This window comes from Astyanax mexicanus, chromosome 22 (assembly GCF_023375975.1).
Source record: "Astyanax mexicanus isolate ESR-SI-001 chromosome 22, AstMex3_surface, whole genome shotgun sequence".
Taxonomy (NCBI): Eukaryota; Metazoa; Chordata; class Actinopteri; order Characiformes; family Acestrorhamphidae; genus Astyanax; species Astyanax mexicanus.
The window spans coordinates 1,409,515-1,428,616 of NC_064429.1; the positions used below are offsets into that span (position 1 = coordinate 1,409,515).

The window sequence follows — 19,102 nt, forward strand, 5'->3', positions numbered from 1 at the left end:
AAATGAAATTAATGTAGACATTTATAAGTATCCACGACTTAACACAAAACACTGGCTTTACACCAATGCCTGAAACTAACTCAAGTAATAAAATAAAAAAATGTATATATTTATGTGGTTTCAGATAGTTATGGTCTGTTAAATAACTGTAATCTGATGAAGCTTATGCTTCCTTTTTTTAGAACTGTCACTGATGCCGCATCACTGGGTAGCTGGAGAAAAGCGCAGCGACCCAGCTCTGATACATCAGCGAACAGATGCCTGTGCTGACCAACATCATAAATAGCTTACCTAGAGGGAGCAGGACAAATTGTGCTCTCTCACACTGTCAATGGCATGCAGCATTATCCAGGAATCAAACCAGCATTCGAGGATTCATTATCTATTACTTTTAGTTAGCTCTTATTAAATCTCACTCACTCACAGTATTATTAAATCAATTAAATATATAATCTTATACACTAATGTAAAGATTCCTTTAACCAAGCTACAGAACTATATTATCATTTTATCACTTTCTCTAACCTTTTTAAAGAGTGTATTTCATTCATTTACTAAACCCTGCTAACTAGGTGGTTCACCCCTGTAAAGTGAGCTACTCACTCTTGCTGCACTGTGTGGTGATCCTCCCTTGCTAACCAATAAGTTAACCACATCCAGGTTGTTATGATGGACAGCAACATGCAGTGGTGTTAGCCCATTCTAAAAGAGAAAAACAAAAAGTAAAGGTCAATTCAGAACATTTGTTAATATATTGATACTGATATGTCTGAAAGTGTTGTTTTTTATGGGAGTGCAGCATTGGGCTATGGAGCTGGTAAGCTGTATTAAGTGGAGAGTCATGGAGTTAAATACAGTTAAATACATTTGGAATGAGCTGGAGTAGGATTTATGAAGTAACTTTATCTAACTAATTCACTTCTGTATGAATGACCTTAAATCATAAGTCTGGAAAAGGAAAGAAAATGCAAATATAATGCATTGGTTAATATATATCCTACATTTCAGGCCGGCAACACATTACAAAAACATTGGGATAGTAAAGCATTTACCACTTTCACATCTTTATTTAGTATTTGTATCTCATTTAAAAGGCCAACATTGCCCAAGATTTGGCATGTTAAACGCAGGAAGGAATGTATATTAACAAATTAAATAAAGCTTCCATTCAAACCGTTAATTATCTTGAGTTTATACTGCAATAAAATAAAAGTCAAAATAATCATTTTCCAAACTGTCCAAGCCTTTAAAAAAAAATATATATATATATATTTTAATAAAAAATAATGTATTTACAACAATTCAGTAACTAGCCAATGTACACTGCTCAAAAAAATAAAGGGAACACTCAAATAACACAATAAAACTCCAAGTAAATCAAACTTCTGTGAAATTAAACTGTCCACTTAGGAAGCAACACTGATTGACAATCAATTTCACCTGCTGTTGTGCAAATGGAATAGACAACAGGTGGAAATTATTGGCAATTAGCAAGACACACTCAATAAAGGAGTGGTTCTGCAGGTGGGGACCACAGACCACTTCTCAGAACCTATGCTGTCTGGCTGATGTTTTGGTCAGTTTTGAATGTTGGTGGTGCTTTCACACTCGTGGTAGCATGAGACGGACTCTACAACCCACACAAGTGGCTCAGGTAGTGCAGCTCATCCAGGATGGCACATCAATGCGAGCTGTGGCAAGAAGGTTTGCTGTGTCTGTCAGCGTAGTGTCCAGAGGCTGGAGGCGCTACCAGGAGACAGGCCAGTACACCAGGAGACGTGGAGGAGGCCGTAGGAGGGCAACAACCCAGCAGCAGGACCGCTACCTCCGCCTTTGTGCAAGAAGGAACAGGAGGAGCACTGCCAGAGCCCTGCAAAATGACCTCCAGCAGGCCACAAATGTGCATGTGTCTGCACAAACGGTTAGAAACCGACTCCATGAGGATGGTATGAGGGCCCGACGTCCACAGATGGGGGTTGTGCTCACAGCCCAACACCGTGCAGGACGCTTGGCATTTGCCAGAGAACACCAGGATTGGCAAATTCGCCACTGGCGCCTTGTGCTCTTCACAGATGAAAGCAGGTTCACACTGAGCACATGACAGACGTGACAGAGTCTGGAGACGCCGTGGAGAGCGGTCTGCTGCCTGCAACATCCTTCAGCATGACCGGTTTGGCAGTGGGTCAGTAATGGTGTGGGGTGGCATTTCTTTGGAGGGCCGCACAGCCCTCCATGTGCTCACCAGAGGTAGCCTGACTGCCATTAGGTGAAGGCATTGAAGCTATGGACTGGCCCGCCCGTTCCCCAGACCTGAATCCGATTGAGCACATCTGGGACATCATGTCTCGCTCCATCCACCAACGTCACGTTGCACCACAGACTGTCCAGGAGTTGGCGGATGCTTTAGTCCAGGTCTGGGAGGAGATCCCTCAGGAGACCATCCGCCACCTCATCAGGAGCATGCCCAGGCGTTGTAGGGAGGTCATACAGGCACGTGGAGGCCACACACAATACTGAGCCTCATTTTGACTTGTTTTAAGGACATTACATTAAAGTTGGATCAGCCTGTAGTGTGTTTTTTCACTTTAATTTTGTGTGTGGCTCCAAATCCAGGCCTCCATTGGTTAATAAATTTGATTTCCATTGATGATTTTTGTGTGATTTTGTTGTCAGCACATTCAACTTTGTACAGAACAAAGTATTCAATGAGAATATTTCATTCATTCAGATCTAGGATGTGTTATTTGAGTGTTCCCTTTATTTTTTTGAGCAGTGTATATCAGAATAAATATATTTACAAAACATTTAAAGCCCTTGCCCAGTAATATTTCTTTATTTCTATGCATGTGAATACACACCTTTCCTGCTGCATTAGGGTTTGCCCCTCTCTCAAGAAGCAGCTCTGCCACATCCACCTTCCCATATTTTGCTGCTACATGGAGGGGAGTGAAGCCTTTCTGCAAAGTTTAAATGCAAAATATTCAACATAAACAAATGAAATGTTCAGGCATTAAATGTACAGTTCAGCTGCCCATTATTTTTGCATCGTATACAATGGCGATAAGATTCTATTAATTCTTTAAAATAGCATTCTATTTGTACATAGTAACATATGGAAACTGTCATATCACAATCTTTATTAAATTCTGCTTTTATTTAATCATAAATGGACCAGTTAAAATGGTCCAGAATGATGTGGAATAAAAGCTTATATATGAATTAAAGTTTAATCTCTTGTTATGTCTTGTTATGACAGAGACAGTGTCTTTCTGTGTTGTTATTTGAACAATTTTACTTGCGTAACTGAGTTGTGAGTATAAAAGGAGACAGACTGAAGGCTGAACTGCACCTTGGTCATCTTGGTCTGCTGGGCGTTCATATCGAGCAGGATACGGACAGTCTGAGTGTGTCCCTCCCGGGCAGCAATGTGCAGTGGGGTGTGTCCAGCCGTGGTGGTGGAGTTGGGATTGGCCTTGTGCTCCAGCAGCAGCTTCACCAGCTCTTTGTGACCCATGCGGGCAGCGCAGTGTAACGATGTCTGGTCATCCTTACAGACACATGCAGTCATTAATCAACTTGTCTAACTTCTTCACTACGTGGCATAGACCTCCATATCTAGCAGTATTCATTACTGATCTCACTCTCCTACTAAAACAGACAAATCTAAGTTGCAATATAGACTCAATATCTTATTTTTATTACTTATTTGCACCAGCTATTTAGAACTGAAATGATAAGAAAGAAGGAGGACTAGTATCTGTTCATAATCTCTTCACAAACTGTCAGTTTACCTGCTGAAAGGTACACGTTGTACAGGGCTAAGATAGTAACATTAGCTGAGCTAATTTAGCTTTAGCAGTTGTTTATTTATCAAAAGACTGTTTGTCTTTCTCTGTGTAAATTTCACTTGTGACTTGAGTAGCACTGCTCTGGTACATGATTAGAATAGGACTGCTGAGGTAGATTTATGATAAAATAGCACTGCTGCATCATTGCTAAAGAAAATTCATTAATTGTAACATAAGCTAGCCTATCTTTAGCATTATTTTATAAAATGGTAAAAGAAAAAAGTGGCAAGTGCCACAAAATAAAAACCATGAATGTCTGATTAAGCCAAAAATATTTTACCTGAAAGTAAACACCACCTGTGTGGGTGGCAGACATATTTACCTTGGCTTTGGCATCTACTGGAGCTGCATTTTGTAGGAGAAACTCTGCAACTTCACAGTGACCTGCTCGAGATGCCATGTGCAGAGGTGTTTCCACTTTCTATAAACATACAGACAAAACTGTGAACAACATATATTTATCCCTGAAACAGCATCTTAACATGATTATGGATTTTTGTCATTTGGCTCCTAAATTAGGACAATCAAAGTCTCTTCACCTGAAACTGTATAATGAATAGATGCATTATCCTTTTATAGCAAAGCCCCATGCCAGTGTATACTGACGGCTACAGTGTTTTTACTCTTATTGTGAGAGTGATTCTGTGTAATGCTTCCCTCAGTGGAGTGTCCTACACCATCTATTCACTGCTTGTGGGACATTCTCAATGCATTTTCATTGCACTGCTCCATCCATCATCCGAATGGACAAGCATCCGAAAGGTGGCCTCACACTCTGGCTTATACATGGGCATGTCCCTGATCGTACACTCCATAACTGCTCTTAGTGAAAAACTTACTCTAATTTTCACAAGTCAGGGTACAGAATAAAAATCCTTCTGTGTTTGATGTAGCAGCAGCCTCAATGGAATTAAAGAGGTGTCTGTAGGGATTATGTGAAGCTCGCTGATAGCTCCTGTGATGCTGGCACAGATGAAACTGAAACTTCATGTAAAGCAAAGCATACATGCACTTCAGTTTAGGAGCGTGAACTGTTCAAACGAATGTCAGATATGGGTCATATTAAAAAAATAATGTGTGAAAAGCTTTAAAAACATTATCAGCCTAAGACTGGTATATGAGGCAACGTGAGGTTAGATTTTGTGACGATACAGTGGACTATTATCAGAGCTTTTAATAACATCATCTGATAAACACATACTATAATACTCTGGATGTGTTTTACCACAGAGTGTGATTTGGACTCACCACATTTGATGCATTTGGGGAAGCTCCCTTCTGCAGCAAGATCTTCACTATGTTGAGATGACCCATAAAGGAGGCGACATGAAGTGGGGTGAGCCCTGACTACAAACATTCACAGAAAATGCCTGGTTAAATACTGAAGAAAAGTATTTTAGTTTGTTATATATGTAAGTGTACCTCAAGCCCAATAGTACTACAGCTCTTTTTTATGGATCAATAGGTGCCTGCTGGTACACCTAATGACTAGTGTTGCCTTTGCGGATGATGAAAGTAATGAAACCAGCAATCCAAGCAACAGTTTATATAATAAACAATATTAAATTCATTTGGATTAAAGAAATGTTATCTTATCAGTGATGTTGTTGGATAAAGTGGATAAAACAAAATACATTTACCTCACTGTACAACCGTAATTTCTTACTATAGAAATGCAACAGTGAATATGTCAATGTTGTATTTCTAATGAGAATTCCTCATGTTCTGTTTTTTTTTACCTCTGTTACAGCTTCCAGGGATGCTGAGTGTTTTAGGAGGAGGTCCATCACTCGGAGGTGATTCTTCTTACAGGCTATGTGTAGAGGAGTGAAGCCATTCTAAATGTACCAACAGAGAGGGTTAGATCAGTAAAGCATGTACAGTCTGACAGAACAAATCCTCCATATTTGCAGTGTAAGCAGGTGCAGGTAAACTGACCAGGGCTCGGGTGTTGGGTTTGGCTCCTTTGTCCAGCAGCACTTTGGCCATGCGGTGGTGCCCACAGTGTGCTGCTACATGTAGTGGGGTCAGGTGGTCCAGTGTGATGTCATCAATCTCTGCATTATACTGCAAGAGCTGTCGCACACAGTCCATGTGATCCCCCTGAGCCGCCATGTGGATCGGGGAGAGACCGTTCTGTAAAGCGGGATAGACAGTAAATGGAGAGTAAACATACACAAAGTCACGCCTCACAGTAAAGATACAGGTTTTTAAAAAGGTAAAAGAATAGGATCTGTGTGTTTACTTTAGTCTTGGCTTGGATGGGAGCTCCTTGGTCCAGCAGGATCTCGATAATCCTGACATGCCCATTTCTGGCAGCACAGTGAAGTGGGGTCAGCTCATCCTACAAGCATAATTCATTTAGAATCCAAATACATTTACAGTAACAGTAAATACACAATTACAGTATTCCCTCCCAAGACCTGCAATTTATTTTTTCCAATATACTGGACATAATTCTGGGACCTATATGTCAAGGACTTTTGTTGGTCAGTTTGAATTTTAATGAATAATTTCCAACGAGGCCTTAATTGTGAGAGCCTGAGACCAATAACCAATGTCTGTGTAAGTGGAAATATGATTTAAGAAAATGTAATTTTTTTTAACCTGTATTTTTATTGTCTTTTAACATACAAAAATCAAACAAACAAAAAAAACAACAGAGAAGGCAGATCAGGCATTTGACAAGGGTCTTCAAATGGACATTTAAATGCTGTACATATATTTTTATTTAGTAGACAAATAAATAAAGGCAATCATGTGAAGACACAAAACACATGGAGGTCTAAAATGCAAATTTCAATTTATGAATCAATGAATCTCCAGTATGTTTCAAATCTTTTAGTCTTAATGAAAAGGTCATTTTCTCCATGACATAAATCTCCTGAACAATTTCAACCCAATCACTAAGAGGTTATTGCGTTTTTACTACCCGCTAATAGTATTTGTAACAAATACCTATCTTGGTTTCTAAATTCAGCTGGTACAAAACAAATTACATTTTCAATGTTTTTTTTTATGAATATGAATATATATATAAATACAATATATATTCTGACAAACAAAACAAAAAGGATATGAAACATTCTTAAAATAAGCTATATATTATCAGACAGTCACCACTTTTTACACATATATTTATTGTATACCTTAGTCTTAGCATCAATTGTTGCTCCTCGGTCCAGCAGAAGTCTAACCATGATCACGTTCCCCCTCCTGGAGGCGATGTGGAGAGGTGTGATCCCGTTCTGAAACACAGACACCTTTCAGCACTGAGCAAAAACAGACGGGAGTACAGGGGAGAGTTAACGGAAGATACCTTGGGGGTGAAGTTCACATTAGCTCCTCTGTTCAGCAGCAGCTGGGCCACATTTAGGTTCTCATAGTGTGCTGCTATATGGAGCGGCGTGAAGCCCGTCTGCAAAGAGTCACAGCAGATTAAAGAGAGTTATAAAACTGCTGTTATAAATGGAACAAGAACAAACGTTCTTTAAAGTGATATGTGATGCATTAGTAGACAGGAAGAGTGGAAAGCTATAAGAATTAGCCAAGGACACTTAGATATACAAACACTACATAATGAAAATAACTTGGCCAGACTTAGATGCTACATTCAATATATTGATACTGTACACAATGTATGGCAATATTTATATTCACTTTTTTTTACAGAAATGCCAGTTTAAACTATGAGATCTAAACTATCCTTTGATCAGACTTGAAACAAAAAAAATAACTGAATGAATATCTGCATGTAAACTATTCGATTTAAATCAATATTGTGTTTTACACGTACCTTGCTGAGTACATCAGGGTTGGGATCGTTTTGTAGAAGCACGGCGGCAGTGCGGGTGTCATCGTTGCGTGCTGCTATGTGCAGCGCAGGGAGGCGGACCTTTCCTTTGGTACCGTAGTTAATGAGCAAGGCAACTACGTTCTCATGACCCTGCTGAAGAGCCACGGCTAGTGGGGTAAAGCCGTCCTGAGAGAGAGTAAAAGATACCACAGATAACCATATAACCCATCTCTTTATTCATTTGACCCACACTATTGCCACAGAATCTCTGAGCTACAGTACATTGTGTTCTGTTATTATTGTCATATTTGATTTACCACTGTTAATTAAAGTACTATATCAGGGAGGGTTCATCAGCAATGCCAGCTAATCATATTCATAAAATAATAGGTGTGTAGATAGGTGTGTAGATGCAGGTGATGTAAGCAAGGCGGTGCGTTATCTCTGTGTCTCCATGTTTTCCAAGTTAACTTTTGCTGTTCTATTGGTAAAATACTGTCCTTCCAGACTGTCATGGACTAACATCAAATGCCAGATCACGTTTGGAGTGCTATCGTACACCCTGTGCAAGGGGGCGTTGCAATGCTCATTGCTAACTTACACCCTGTCGACAGTCTTTTTTCACGCCTGCGCTGTTAAAATAGAGCCAGAGTTTACGGATATATTCACACCGATGGGCGTGGTGGACTGGAAGTGATGTGTGTTCAGGTGGGTCAGTGTCCTCTGCTGAAACGTGAAAAAGCACCACGCTGTTAAGATACCAACGCACCAAAGATAGAGCGCACCTGACAACTGGCACACTATTTGGTTCATTTTAGATTACTCACAAAACACACCCGTAATTAATTAATTAGTTCATGTCTTTTTTGGGTTTCGAGTCACGCAAGCCGTATTTTTTGTGCCATCAGGATACCAAAGACACACCAACACACCCTAATTCCAGCTATAGACCCCGTGGTCATTATTTTAAGCAGTGTAAAAGCACACTCTCGTGTACTATTCCAACAGGACAATGCTTGTCTGAACACTGCTGCCATCTAAAGAGCTTTTCTTGAAGACACAGATGCATCGCCAGATCTGTCCATGAATGAAAATGCCTGGGATGCTATTAAACACACTATCAATCCTATCAACACTTCAACAGCCCTACCGTGAAATCTGCAGGAATTGCATGAGAATATTGGAGCTGCATGGGATGAATTATCACAGGACTTCATTAGGAACCTCTACAGTTCCATGCTGTTACTCATATGTTACACATTATATCTGTATGTGTATCTCAACAAATATTGCCCAAATCAGTTATTAATAATTTATTGTTCCTGGTAATCTTCATCTTCTTTCTGAACAGCATTTGAATCCAACACTTTCTTTTGGGTGTAAATGTGTTTCTGAGGATCAGTGTACTTTAAACGGGTCACCAGCAGACGGCTTTACCTCGGTTGGAATGCTCTGATTAGCTCCGTTCTCTAAGAGGAACTTCACGACCTCTAAGTGATTCTCTTGTGCTGCCATGTAGAGGGGGGTGAAGCCCTTCTGTTATAGACAAACACATAAAGAAATAAAGAGAATTGAAGGTTATGCACAACGAAGAAAACTATTATCAGTTATTCAGCACTGAAAACATAGTAATGTGGATAAATGTTAAAACTGGCTGTGTGTGACTCTAACCTGGGACTGAGCATTGACATTAGCTCCATAGTTAACCAGCTCAGTGACCACTTGCTCTTGTCCGGCCAGTGCAGCAATGTGGAGGGCAGTGTTGCCTTTCTACAGAGGAACAGAGACAGAGCCATCTCAAAAACCAGAAAACACAGTAATTCATTATAATTATATATTACAATATGGAATTCTTCAGTAAGGGTATTATGACAATATTTACATCATCTGTCACTAAATGACACTTATTACAGGGCACACTACATGACTTGGTAAAAAAAAATTCTGACATTTGTAGGTATGACAAATGTGGCGTGGTAGAAATAATATATATATTAGGAAATATATTGTGATCTACACCGCATTCCAAATTATTATGCAAATTGGATTAATTAAAGAAAGATGTTCCACATTATTATGCAGGCCACAGGTTTTAAGCAACATGGGAAAGAAAAAGAATCTCTCTCTTTAGATATTTCAAGAAAACTGAAGCGTGATCATCGTAGTGTGAAGAGATTTGTGTCTGATTCAGAGCACAGACGGGTTTGTGCAGATAAAGGTAAAATGAGGAAGGTTTCTGCCAGGCAAGTTCATCAGATTAAGAGAGCAGCTGCAAAAATGCCATTACAAACCAGCAAACAGGTATTTGAAGCTGCTGGTGCTGCTGGAGTCTCGTGAACCTCAGGCTGTAGGATCCTTCAAAGACTTGCTGTGGTGAATAAAGCTACTATTCAGCCCCTAACCAGAGCTCACAAGCAGAAACAGCTGCAGTGAACCCAGACATACACAAAGACTCATTTCCAAACAGTCTTGTTTACTGATGAGTGTCGAGCAGCTCTGAATGGTCCAGATGGATGGAGTAGTGGATGGTTGGATGGCCACCATGTTCCAACAAGGCTGCGACGTCAGCATGGAGGGGGCGGAGTCATGTTTTGTGCCGGACTCATGGGGAGAGAGCTGGTAGCCCCTTTAGGGTTCCTGAAGCAAAGTATATAGAGTTTCTGACCACTTTCTTCAATGGTACAAAAAAAGAACCTTCCGAAGATAAATCGTCTTCATGCAGGACAATGCACCATCTCATGCTGCAGAGAACACCTCTGTGTGATTGGCTGCTAGGGGCAGAAAAGGAGAGAAACTCATGATGTGGCTCCATCTTCCCCTGACCTCCTGAACCCTAAAGAGAACCTTTGGAGTATCATCAAGCTAAAGATCTATGAGGGTGGAGGCAGTTCACATCAGAACAGCAGCTCTGGGAGGCGATTCTGACATCATGCAAAGAAATTCAAGCAGAAACTCTTCAAAAACTCACAAGTTCAATAGATGCAAACGTTCTGAAGGAGATATTGAAGAAAAGAAGGGTTCCTATGTTAACATGTAACTTGGCCTGTTAGGATGTTTTTGATTGAAATAACCTTTGTGGACCTCCTAATGCTGCAAATTCAACAATTGAGCATTTTTAATGTTTTGAAACTCTGCTGTGCATAATAATTTTTTTTTTTTGAAGAATATACTGTTATCATCGGGAGGTTTGTTCAATAAAATTTAATTTATAGTCTAACGGGAGATGATTTTATTATAATGATTGTCTTTTGTATCGACCATTTAGGAAAATCAGGAAAATTATAATTTGCATAATAATTTGGAACGCAGTGTAAATGTTTGGCCCTTTCTTTAAGACGACCAATCCCGTATCACTTACAGACATCAGACCTGTGTGAAGGTGATAAGATATGTATCAAAATGCAGGGATTACAAGCCAGTATGTCATGTTACTGTAAGCAAGGCAACATATTGTGATTGTTTAAACTGAATTTTAGAAAATCTCTATCCACATCATTATGTATTTAAAATCATAACGACATAAAATGAGCCACTATCTGACACCAATGTATTATATAACTGTTATAACAGTTGAAAAGCAATACTGTGTTTTTGAAAAGTGATAGAGTATTGCAAAAAATATATATTTCAATATATCAGTATTTTCTTTCAAACCGATTAGTCATCAGGTACAAGGGTTGTAATAAATATCATTTACAGTAAACGTGCGATTTGTGGCCCCAGTCGAAGCTTCTCTACCTTTGTAGTGGTCTCAAGTACGATGCCATTGTGCAGTAGTTCCAGCACCATTTTAACATGGCCTTCTTTGGAGGCCAGATGTAGCCCATTGAGTCCATTCTGTGAAGAGGAGAAAGAACAGAGAGGACCTCACACTGGAGGTTCTGTTACGTGTGCTCAGGTTTCCTAGAACACTAGACGACTCCCGGGACTCTGCTGCAATTTTCTGTGACAACAACGCTTTAGAGAAAAGCAGCCTCGGGTTCTCCACTGCACAGCTCTGCCAGATCATGTGACATGTCAAAAATGACAGTGATGTTGAGAGAGTGATGGTGATGGCACTAGGATGAAATGGGGATGGCAGGTCGGTGGTCTCTCCGCTGGGAAGAATACAAGCCGTGTGGGATAGGTCTAACCTCACACAGCCTTCCTTCATCCACACAGGACATGTGAGGTTGGACCTTTCTCACATCGCTAATATTATCCCCCTCTCTGAGTCTGGAGACCACTCACCCCATCAAAAACAATGTTAGAAAAGACTGAAGGAAAAAACACAAAAAGAAAGAAGACCAGAAGAAAAGAAAGGATGAGGAGATGGAAGAGAGACATGGATTATCCACCACAGACACTGAACGGAATGGTCATACAGGCTCAAAAACACAGCAAACAATGTTTTCAACCCAAATATATATTTATTCTGGCATTACCAGCAAAATATTACTTCATGAAACTGCCTTTAGCACATGTTATGCTTGACTAGAAAACTCAAGTTTGGGTGCGTTTAAGGGCTAAAAGATTGCGAAGAGGTTCAACTTTACCTTAACTTTACTTTAAATTCATTTTTAACACTTTAAACCCCCTAATGTTGAAGTTATTAAGAAAAAAGTGATCATATCTTTTTATTCTGTTGCTATTGAGAAAGTTTTATAATCGACTATGTTGTATATTACACATGAAAAAATTGCTCCCAGACTGTAGAACTGAGCATGAGGAAATCCATAAAATCAGTAAAATCCATGATAAATGTACAATTTATGTTACTGAAAAATATAGCGTGTGATGTGTGCTATATTGGCCTGCCGTAACACTAAACTCACTAAACACTAATCTCATTATCTTTAGTGACACAGTAGGCTGCGGTGCACACCCCTGACTTTCAGCAGCTGTAGTGGATACATGAAACCAGTAGGGGTCTCTAGAGAGCAGGAGTTATTTTGGTAGAACACAATGACTATTTTAACAACATTAGATCATGTTATCAAACCTACGATTATTACCATCATCATTCCTTTCTGTTAATAACTACCTCTAATTTCATACTTTGACTGTATTTCATTAGATTCTATATATTATGTGTAAATCTGTTTTTTGTTGATATACTGTTCATACATGTTCTGTGAGTTTATTATAATTAGTCTTCAATAATTGGGCAACTCTCATTGTACCTGCAGTTCTGAGTGGTTGCACAGCTGATTGTTTGATAGACTAATAATCCAATAACTGGTGCTGCATTGAGCACATGTGCTGCTATAATCTGTGAGCTGCATACTGATGCAGTCTACTGTAAATGCTGCATAGTGGAGCACATGGCATATCACTTAATCTTCCGCATGATTCATATTCATAATGCTGAAGTGACCAGTTAATCAAAGAACATTACTGCAGGTGAAATCTTGATAACCAGCATTGTTTTGAATTTACTGTCATATTATTATTTCATTAAAGATAAATAATGATCTCTTAGTGTTTATCAGGATATTGCTGCTATGTTAATGGGTTTAGTGGTCCAGGCTGCGTTCAGAGAGCCGTGTGGGCTGTCAGTCATGGAGCTGTCAGGCTGTGCAGCTCACTGTACAGCTTAAGCACGTGATTAATGACTTTACTGTACATTTTCAGCCCAGCTTCTAAGCTCTTCAGATTTGTGCTGACCCACCAAAGAGACTTACACGTTACAGTAAAGAAGAGGCACACACACACACACACACACACACACACACACACACACACATCTTCCCTTGGACAATGTAAGCACACAATGCCCCACCAGTTCCTATATAACTGTCTGAAGTCAATTTAATTGTTGTTTAATTAATTAGTCAGTCTTATCAGCTCTATTAGAAATTGTTATAATGAATAGCACTTCTCCGCTATTGCAAAGTCTACTGTACATTAAGGTGCATTGTGCACATCTCCAGCATTGCATCCCTCTCTCTCTCACACTCACACACACACACCCTCGTTTCCCCTGGCACGTCTCAGTGATGGTGCATATCTGGACAGCAGTGATAAAACATACCCTCACAGCCTCACACCCACTCTTCATGTTATCACACTCCAGTTTCAAGGGGCTCCTGATGATGCAAAAGGGGGGAAACTCCCTGTTCAGCAGCTGACTGCTTACACCAGAGGAATCAGCGTGTTCATACCAAAAAGCTTAAGGCTAAGGGCTAATGCTCAGACTTATTGCAGAGAGTTTTCGGTACTGTATTTGGCCGAGAGCCACAGACATTGACAGGAAAGGGCCATCAGTCCAACTAGTTTGGGGCCATGAACCAACTTGAAGTGACATCACAGAATAGGAATTATAATAGAAAATATGAATATGGCTACATGGAAACATACAGGGCTATGGGCGATGAAGGGTCAGACATAGAATACGTTTCTTTATGGCCATTATACAGACCAATTATTATTAACAATTATATAATTATATTCTAACAATACCAGAGTAAAGCAGTATAAAACTCTAGTGTAACTGTCAAGATTTAGCCAAGTTGCCGTACAATACATCAGACAATTCCATCCCATAAGCCTCTGTATGTGTGGTGTCTGTATAGTGTATATACAGTATAGTGTTCAAGGCTAAGATTAGCACTAACTGAACAAATGGTTTTAATGCTGAACACGATCAGCACTCGGCCACTGCACTGCAGGATCTGCCCACAAGTGCTTGTTTATTAAAAACGCACCGATCTTTAAACCGCAGATATCGTCTGCTGTAAGTCTGACTCCACCTCAAACAGCCTGTGAGAGGAACAGCGGTGTGAGTTTCCTCCGGAGCTCCAGAGCAGTAGAGAAAGATGGCTGAGTGAAAGTGAGTGTGACTCAGATGACTCAGACCTGGCCAGCGCTGGATATCCCATTTGCAAAACGGAGCTTGAATATCAGAGAGGCTTTATGTCTTGGCAGTAACAGTCATATCCATTCACATGCCTGTGACTCAGCGCTGATTTACGCCGCTGCATTCCTCAGGTCTTTAATTCACTGGTTTCAGGATCAGGATTTCAGTATTCCACTACCGCACTCTCAGCCGTGCAGCACACTGAAATATTTAGCAGCAGGTAGAGTGAGAATGTGCAGCACTATGGAGACATATCTGGAGCTGAGGAATATTATAAACCTGAGAAACCAGTGACTGGTGGGAAGTATTATACATCTGAGAACTAAATATCATAATACATGTGAACTGCAATAATACTGAAAGTTGAGTTGTGTTTTTTTTATACGAATAAGAAATATAATTATACAGCTCAAAAAAAACGTAAGAGACCACATGAAAATGATGAGTTTCTTTGATTTTACCAAATTAAAAACCTCTGGAATATAATCAAGAGGAAGATGGATGATCACAAACCATCAAACCACCAAACTGAACTGCTTGAATTTTTGCACCAGGAGTAAAGCAGCATAAAGTTATCCAAAAGCAGTGTGTAAGACTGGTGGAGGAGAACATGATGCCAAGATGCATGAAAACTGTGACTAAAAAACAGGGTTAATCCACCAATATAAGATCTGCATCTTTCTTGTTATTTCAGCCATTTAGAATAAACCAACAATGTTCATTTTACTCAAACATAAACCTATAAACAGCAAAATCTCAGAAACTGATTCAGAAACTGAAGTGCTCTCTTAATTATTTGTAAGCTGTATGTTATCATTATTATGATGAGGAAATTATGAATATCATAGGAATCATATAGAACATTAAATAAACCCAATTCAAACACCCAATCAGTAGGATGGCTGTGTGGCTCTCACCTGATTGGCTGTGTTGATGTCTATGCCATTTTTGATGTGGTCCAGAGCCTTGTCCAGGTTACCTGACCGGGCAGCACGTAGGAAACTGGTGGCAGCATCAGCCTGAGACACAAATAAAGACATACAGACAGGCAGCGGGAGAGAGAGTGAGATTACTTACATATCTAATGTGATAATTAAGGGATCACATTCTACTCTCTCTCTCTCTCTCTCTCTCTCTTTCTCTCACACACACACACAGATAATTTATATGGACAATCCATATACAGAAATTTGACATATTCTGTGGTAGAACATTTAAAATGTGGTGTCCCAATACATAACATCTAGTGTTCACAAAAAATACAACAAATCAAAAAATAAGACATAAAAATAACCAAACAAAAAGAAACAAACAAACAGTAACCAAAATGAATAATAAATTAGAATAGAACACCGCAGTTAAGACATGTGATCATCTCCATTTATCACATCAGGACGGCGTGTTAAACATGACAGCGGTGCACCAACACAACACAGGATGCTTTCAGAACGACTTGATGCTTTTCTGAAAGACTATGGCGAAGACACCACACAGAAAATCACATAAATTAAAGATGTTACAGCCAGTAAACAAACAATACCACACTGGAAAGGTCTGGGTGCTACTTACAGTATCTCCAGCGTATCCCACACTGACTCGTAGCAACAGCATAGTTTTTGGTAAACGTGATTATAACACATAATGCATTTCAGATGATCACTATAAGTTAAGCAAGTATATATATATACATTATTTGAACCAATCAAAGTTTTTTTTTTAAATCAGGCACAATAATAATGGTATCACACCACACTCTGCATTCTGAAAGAAAAAGGACATTAGTAGGTGGAACTGTGGGCTCAGCTGGTCAGGACCTGTTTAAATGGGTCATTGGTACAAAAAACACCTTGGAAGTTAAACTGCACAGAAAAACATTATATAAAATAACAGAATGTGTACATGTTAATTTCCCTAATACAGATATATCAATTTACTGTTTTTCCCATTTCATTCACATGATCACCTGTCTTGTGTGGATCCAATGGACAATATTAAAAAGTCAATCCACCTTCTAAAGGAGAAAGTCCACCAGTGTTTCACTGTTGACATGTAAAGAGTCATTCAGAGTGATTTGTTTTTTTTTTCTAATGAAACTAGGGATGCATTCAATATTTAGCAACCCGAGTTAATCAACTAAAAACAGCAAGTAAAAAATACAAATAATTTATAGCAAACAATGTTGTGCCTAATTTCATTGTGTTGTGTATCATTTTTACATTTAGAAAAGCATGCCAAAATACATTTAGGATATTTTATTAATGATCTTTAGCCACTTGTTTAGTTTTGTTTGATTTCTGTTATAAATGATCATTTCAATGAATCCCTATTCAAAACCTATTCAAATCAATTTTTGAACATGTCTCAGGCATCAGGCAATAACGTGTCTAATATCTGTCTGTTTCCCATCCCCACTACAGTTTAAAACTAAACCACCAAAGCACTCTGAATGGCCTTGTATAATCCTAAAGCATTAAACTGAGCAGAAATATTAAACATTTAACTTCTGTTTTTTTTTAAATCTCTCTCTACAGTTTGACATCAGCGGGTGAATAGGAACATAAGCAGGCCTGCACCAGAGCCAGACCCAGCAAAAAGAGAGAGAGAGAGAGGGAGAGAGAGAGAGAGGGAGAGAGAGAGATAGGGGGAGAGAGAGAGAGAATAGGGTGAGAGAGTGGATTAAAGAGGAGCCTGAAGCAGCAAATCTTGTGGAGAGGTTTCCCTCGGACAGATTTAAGGACTTCTGTAGGCTTGAGGAAGTGAACGTTTGCCATGCACTCCCTACAGCAACAAACACCGCACACACACACACACACACTTACATTCTACAGATCAAAGAGAAGAGCTAAGACCCTGGCTTTGTGTGTGTGTGGGGGCTCTTGTCACCAGCACTGTGTGCTCTATTGGAATATGCATGAATGTGCAGAATAATGGGCGTGAGCACTGTATCAGCGGCAGATCAGCTGCCCTGCTCTGGAGATCCTGTCTGAAGCCCCTGAGCCCTCAGACCTCAGGATTATGTAAATACGAATTAATCTCGATACAAACCAGCCTGATTATTTTAGCTTATTTCAATTTCACACCACGACCATTTCTAATTATGCAATTGTACTCTCACCTGCCCTTTTCTAACCTGGATTAGTGAAATCTGGAGTCTCTAAGGCCTGATCTGAGTGTGATATATAGACTCCAACAAGTAAAGCTGTGTTTACTACAAGTAGGTCACTCACGATAATTTTTTTTTTTGGTTGATATTTTGTCCCAATATACAATATTATTGTAATTTTATTGTATTATTGTAGATTTAATGAAAATCTGGTTACTTCTAAAGAGCAGTGAAAGATCACACAGTGGAACTGAAATAGACATAAAACCACAGTTTTCAGGTTCATGTGTAAGGTACACTGATCCTAAATTGATCCAATCTACAACTATACAGTAGTGTAGAGAACAAACTGCATCCGGATAGTGAATATTCACATTCACACTTAACAAGGCCAATACAGATAACTTCACTTTAACACAGCTGAAGAGCACCAGTCCACTGTGTTCAGTAAACTGTAAAACCACTTCTAATGTTTTACACCCCATTGCATTTTCTGTTCCACCCACTTTTTACACTTTTATACTGGAAAAACCTTCAGCTGCTTCAGAGACTAATATTTTAGGCAATTAGTACATTTATAAACAATTTTTACACATTTATTCACTCTTTCTCTGTATAATGTCTGAAATAGTTGCTGCTATACACATAATATAATGCTGCAACATGTATTTTAAGCAATTAGAGATTTAAAAAGATAAAACATGATGACAATACACAAGCACACTTAGCATGTGCACACACACAAACGGCAACGAAGCAAGATCTTGCATAGTGACACTTAATGATTGCTAACTGCTAGACCATGTAGAAAAAGAACAAATATAAAAAAATAAACTACAAAATCAAATTCTCCGTAAGCAATTAACCAAATAACTATGGACGAATTAGACTTGATTTATTACAGTATACAAAACCCATCATCTTAAATGTCTTAAAAGTCCAACAGTTTGAAGTTAAACACAGAATAACATGTTTTGCATGGGTTTTAAGGCATGTTGGGTTTATTTACGTCAGGGTGAGGGTGTGTGGCTGCAGAAGATAAGGCTGCATCGACTCTCTAGTAGACCACACCTTCTTGTGCATACAATTTCTGCACATATCCAGTGCACTAGGAGAGTCTCCTAAAGATTTAAAGTCAATTCAGAATCGTTCATCTTATTATTTCTAAATTAACATATTCCTCAAATTTTAAAAGCTGAACTTCATGCCATTTTGTTTGATTACTTTTGAGGGATATATATAAAAAACAATAATATTACTATTACTACTACTATAATAATAATAATAATAATAATAATAATAATAATAATAATAATAATGCCTTTAACAATATACCAGCCTCAATACTAAAATAAATCTAACTCAGACACCCCCCACCCCAACCTTTCAGGGCTAGACCACCATAAAACTCACTCAGTTTGCTCATAGCTACTAATATAAAATGCATTACTATCAAGGTGGACTAGATTGTTAAAAACAATTGGATCTAGACAGTGAAAATCTATGCTATGAAATAC

The 19,102-nt window shown here is 39.0% G+C and overlaps 1 protein-coding gene across 5 annotated transcripts in view; it reads right to left on the minus strand.

The window, feature by feature from the left end:
- The window catches only part of ank1a (ankyrin 1, erythrocytic a), a 145,700-nt gene that overhangs the window by 45,877 nt on the left and 80,721 nt on the right, over positions 1-19,102 (minus strand). For all 5 annotated transcript variants that reach the window (XM_049470732.1, XM_049470734.1, XM_049470733.1 and 2 more), the window contains 15 exons: positions 15,400-15,501; positions 11,383-11,481; positions 9,316-9,414; positions 9,082-9,180; positions 7,645-7,830; positions 7,168-7,266; positions 6,998-7,096; positions 6,094-6,192; positions 5,787-5,984; positions 5,588-5,686; positions 5,097-5,195; positions 4,171-4,269; positions 3,350-3,547; positions 2,859-2,957; positions 604-702 (listed from right to left, as the gene is read on the minus strand). In XM_049470732.1, coding sequence (XP_049326689.1) covers positions 604-702; positions 2,859-2,957; positions 3,350-3,547; positions 4,171-4,269; positions 5,097-5,195; positions 5,588-5,686; positions 5,787-5,984; positions 6,094-6,192; positions 6,998-7,096; positions 7,168-7,266; positions 7,645-7,830; positions 9,082-9,180; positions 9,316-9,414; positions 11,383-11,481; positions 15,400-15,501 — 1,773 coding nt within the window. The remainder of the gene's footprint in view (positions 1-603; positions 703-2,858; positions 2,958-3,349; positions 3,548-4,170; positions 4,270-5,096; positions 5,196-5,587; positions 5,687-5,786; positions 5,985-6,093; positions 6,193-6,997; positions 7,097-7,167; positions 7,267-7,644; positions 7,831-9,081; positions 9,181-9,315; positions 9,415-11,382; positions 11,482-15,399; positions 15,502-19,102) is intronic.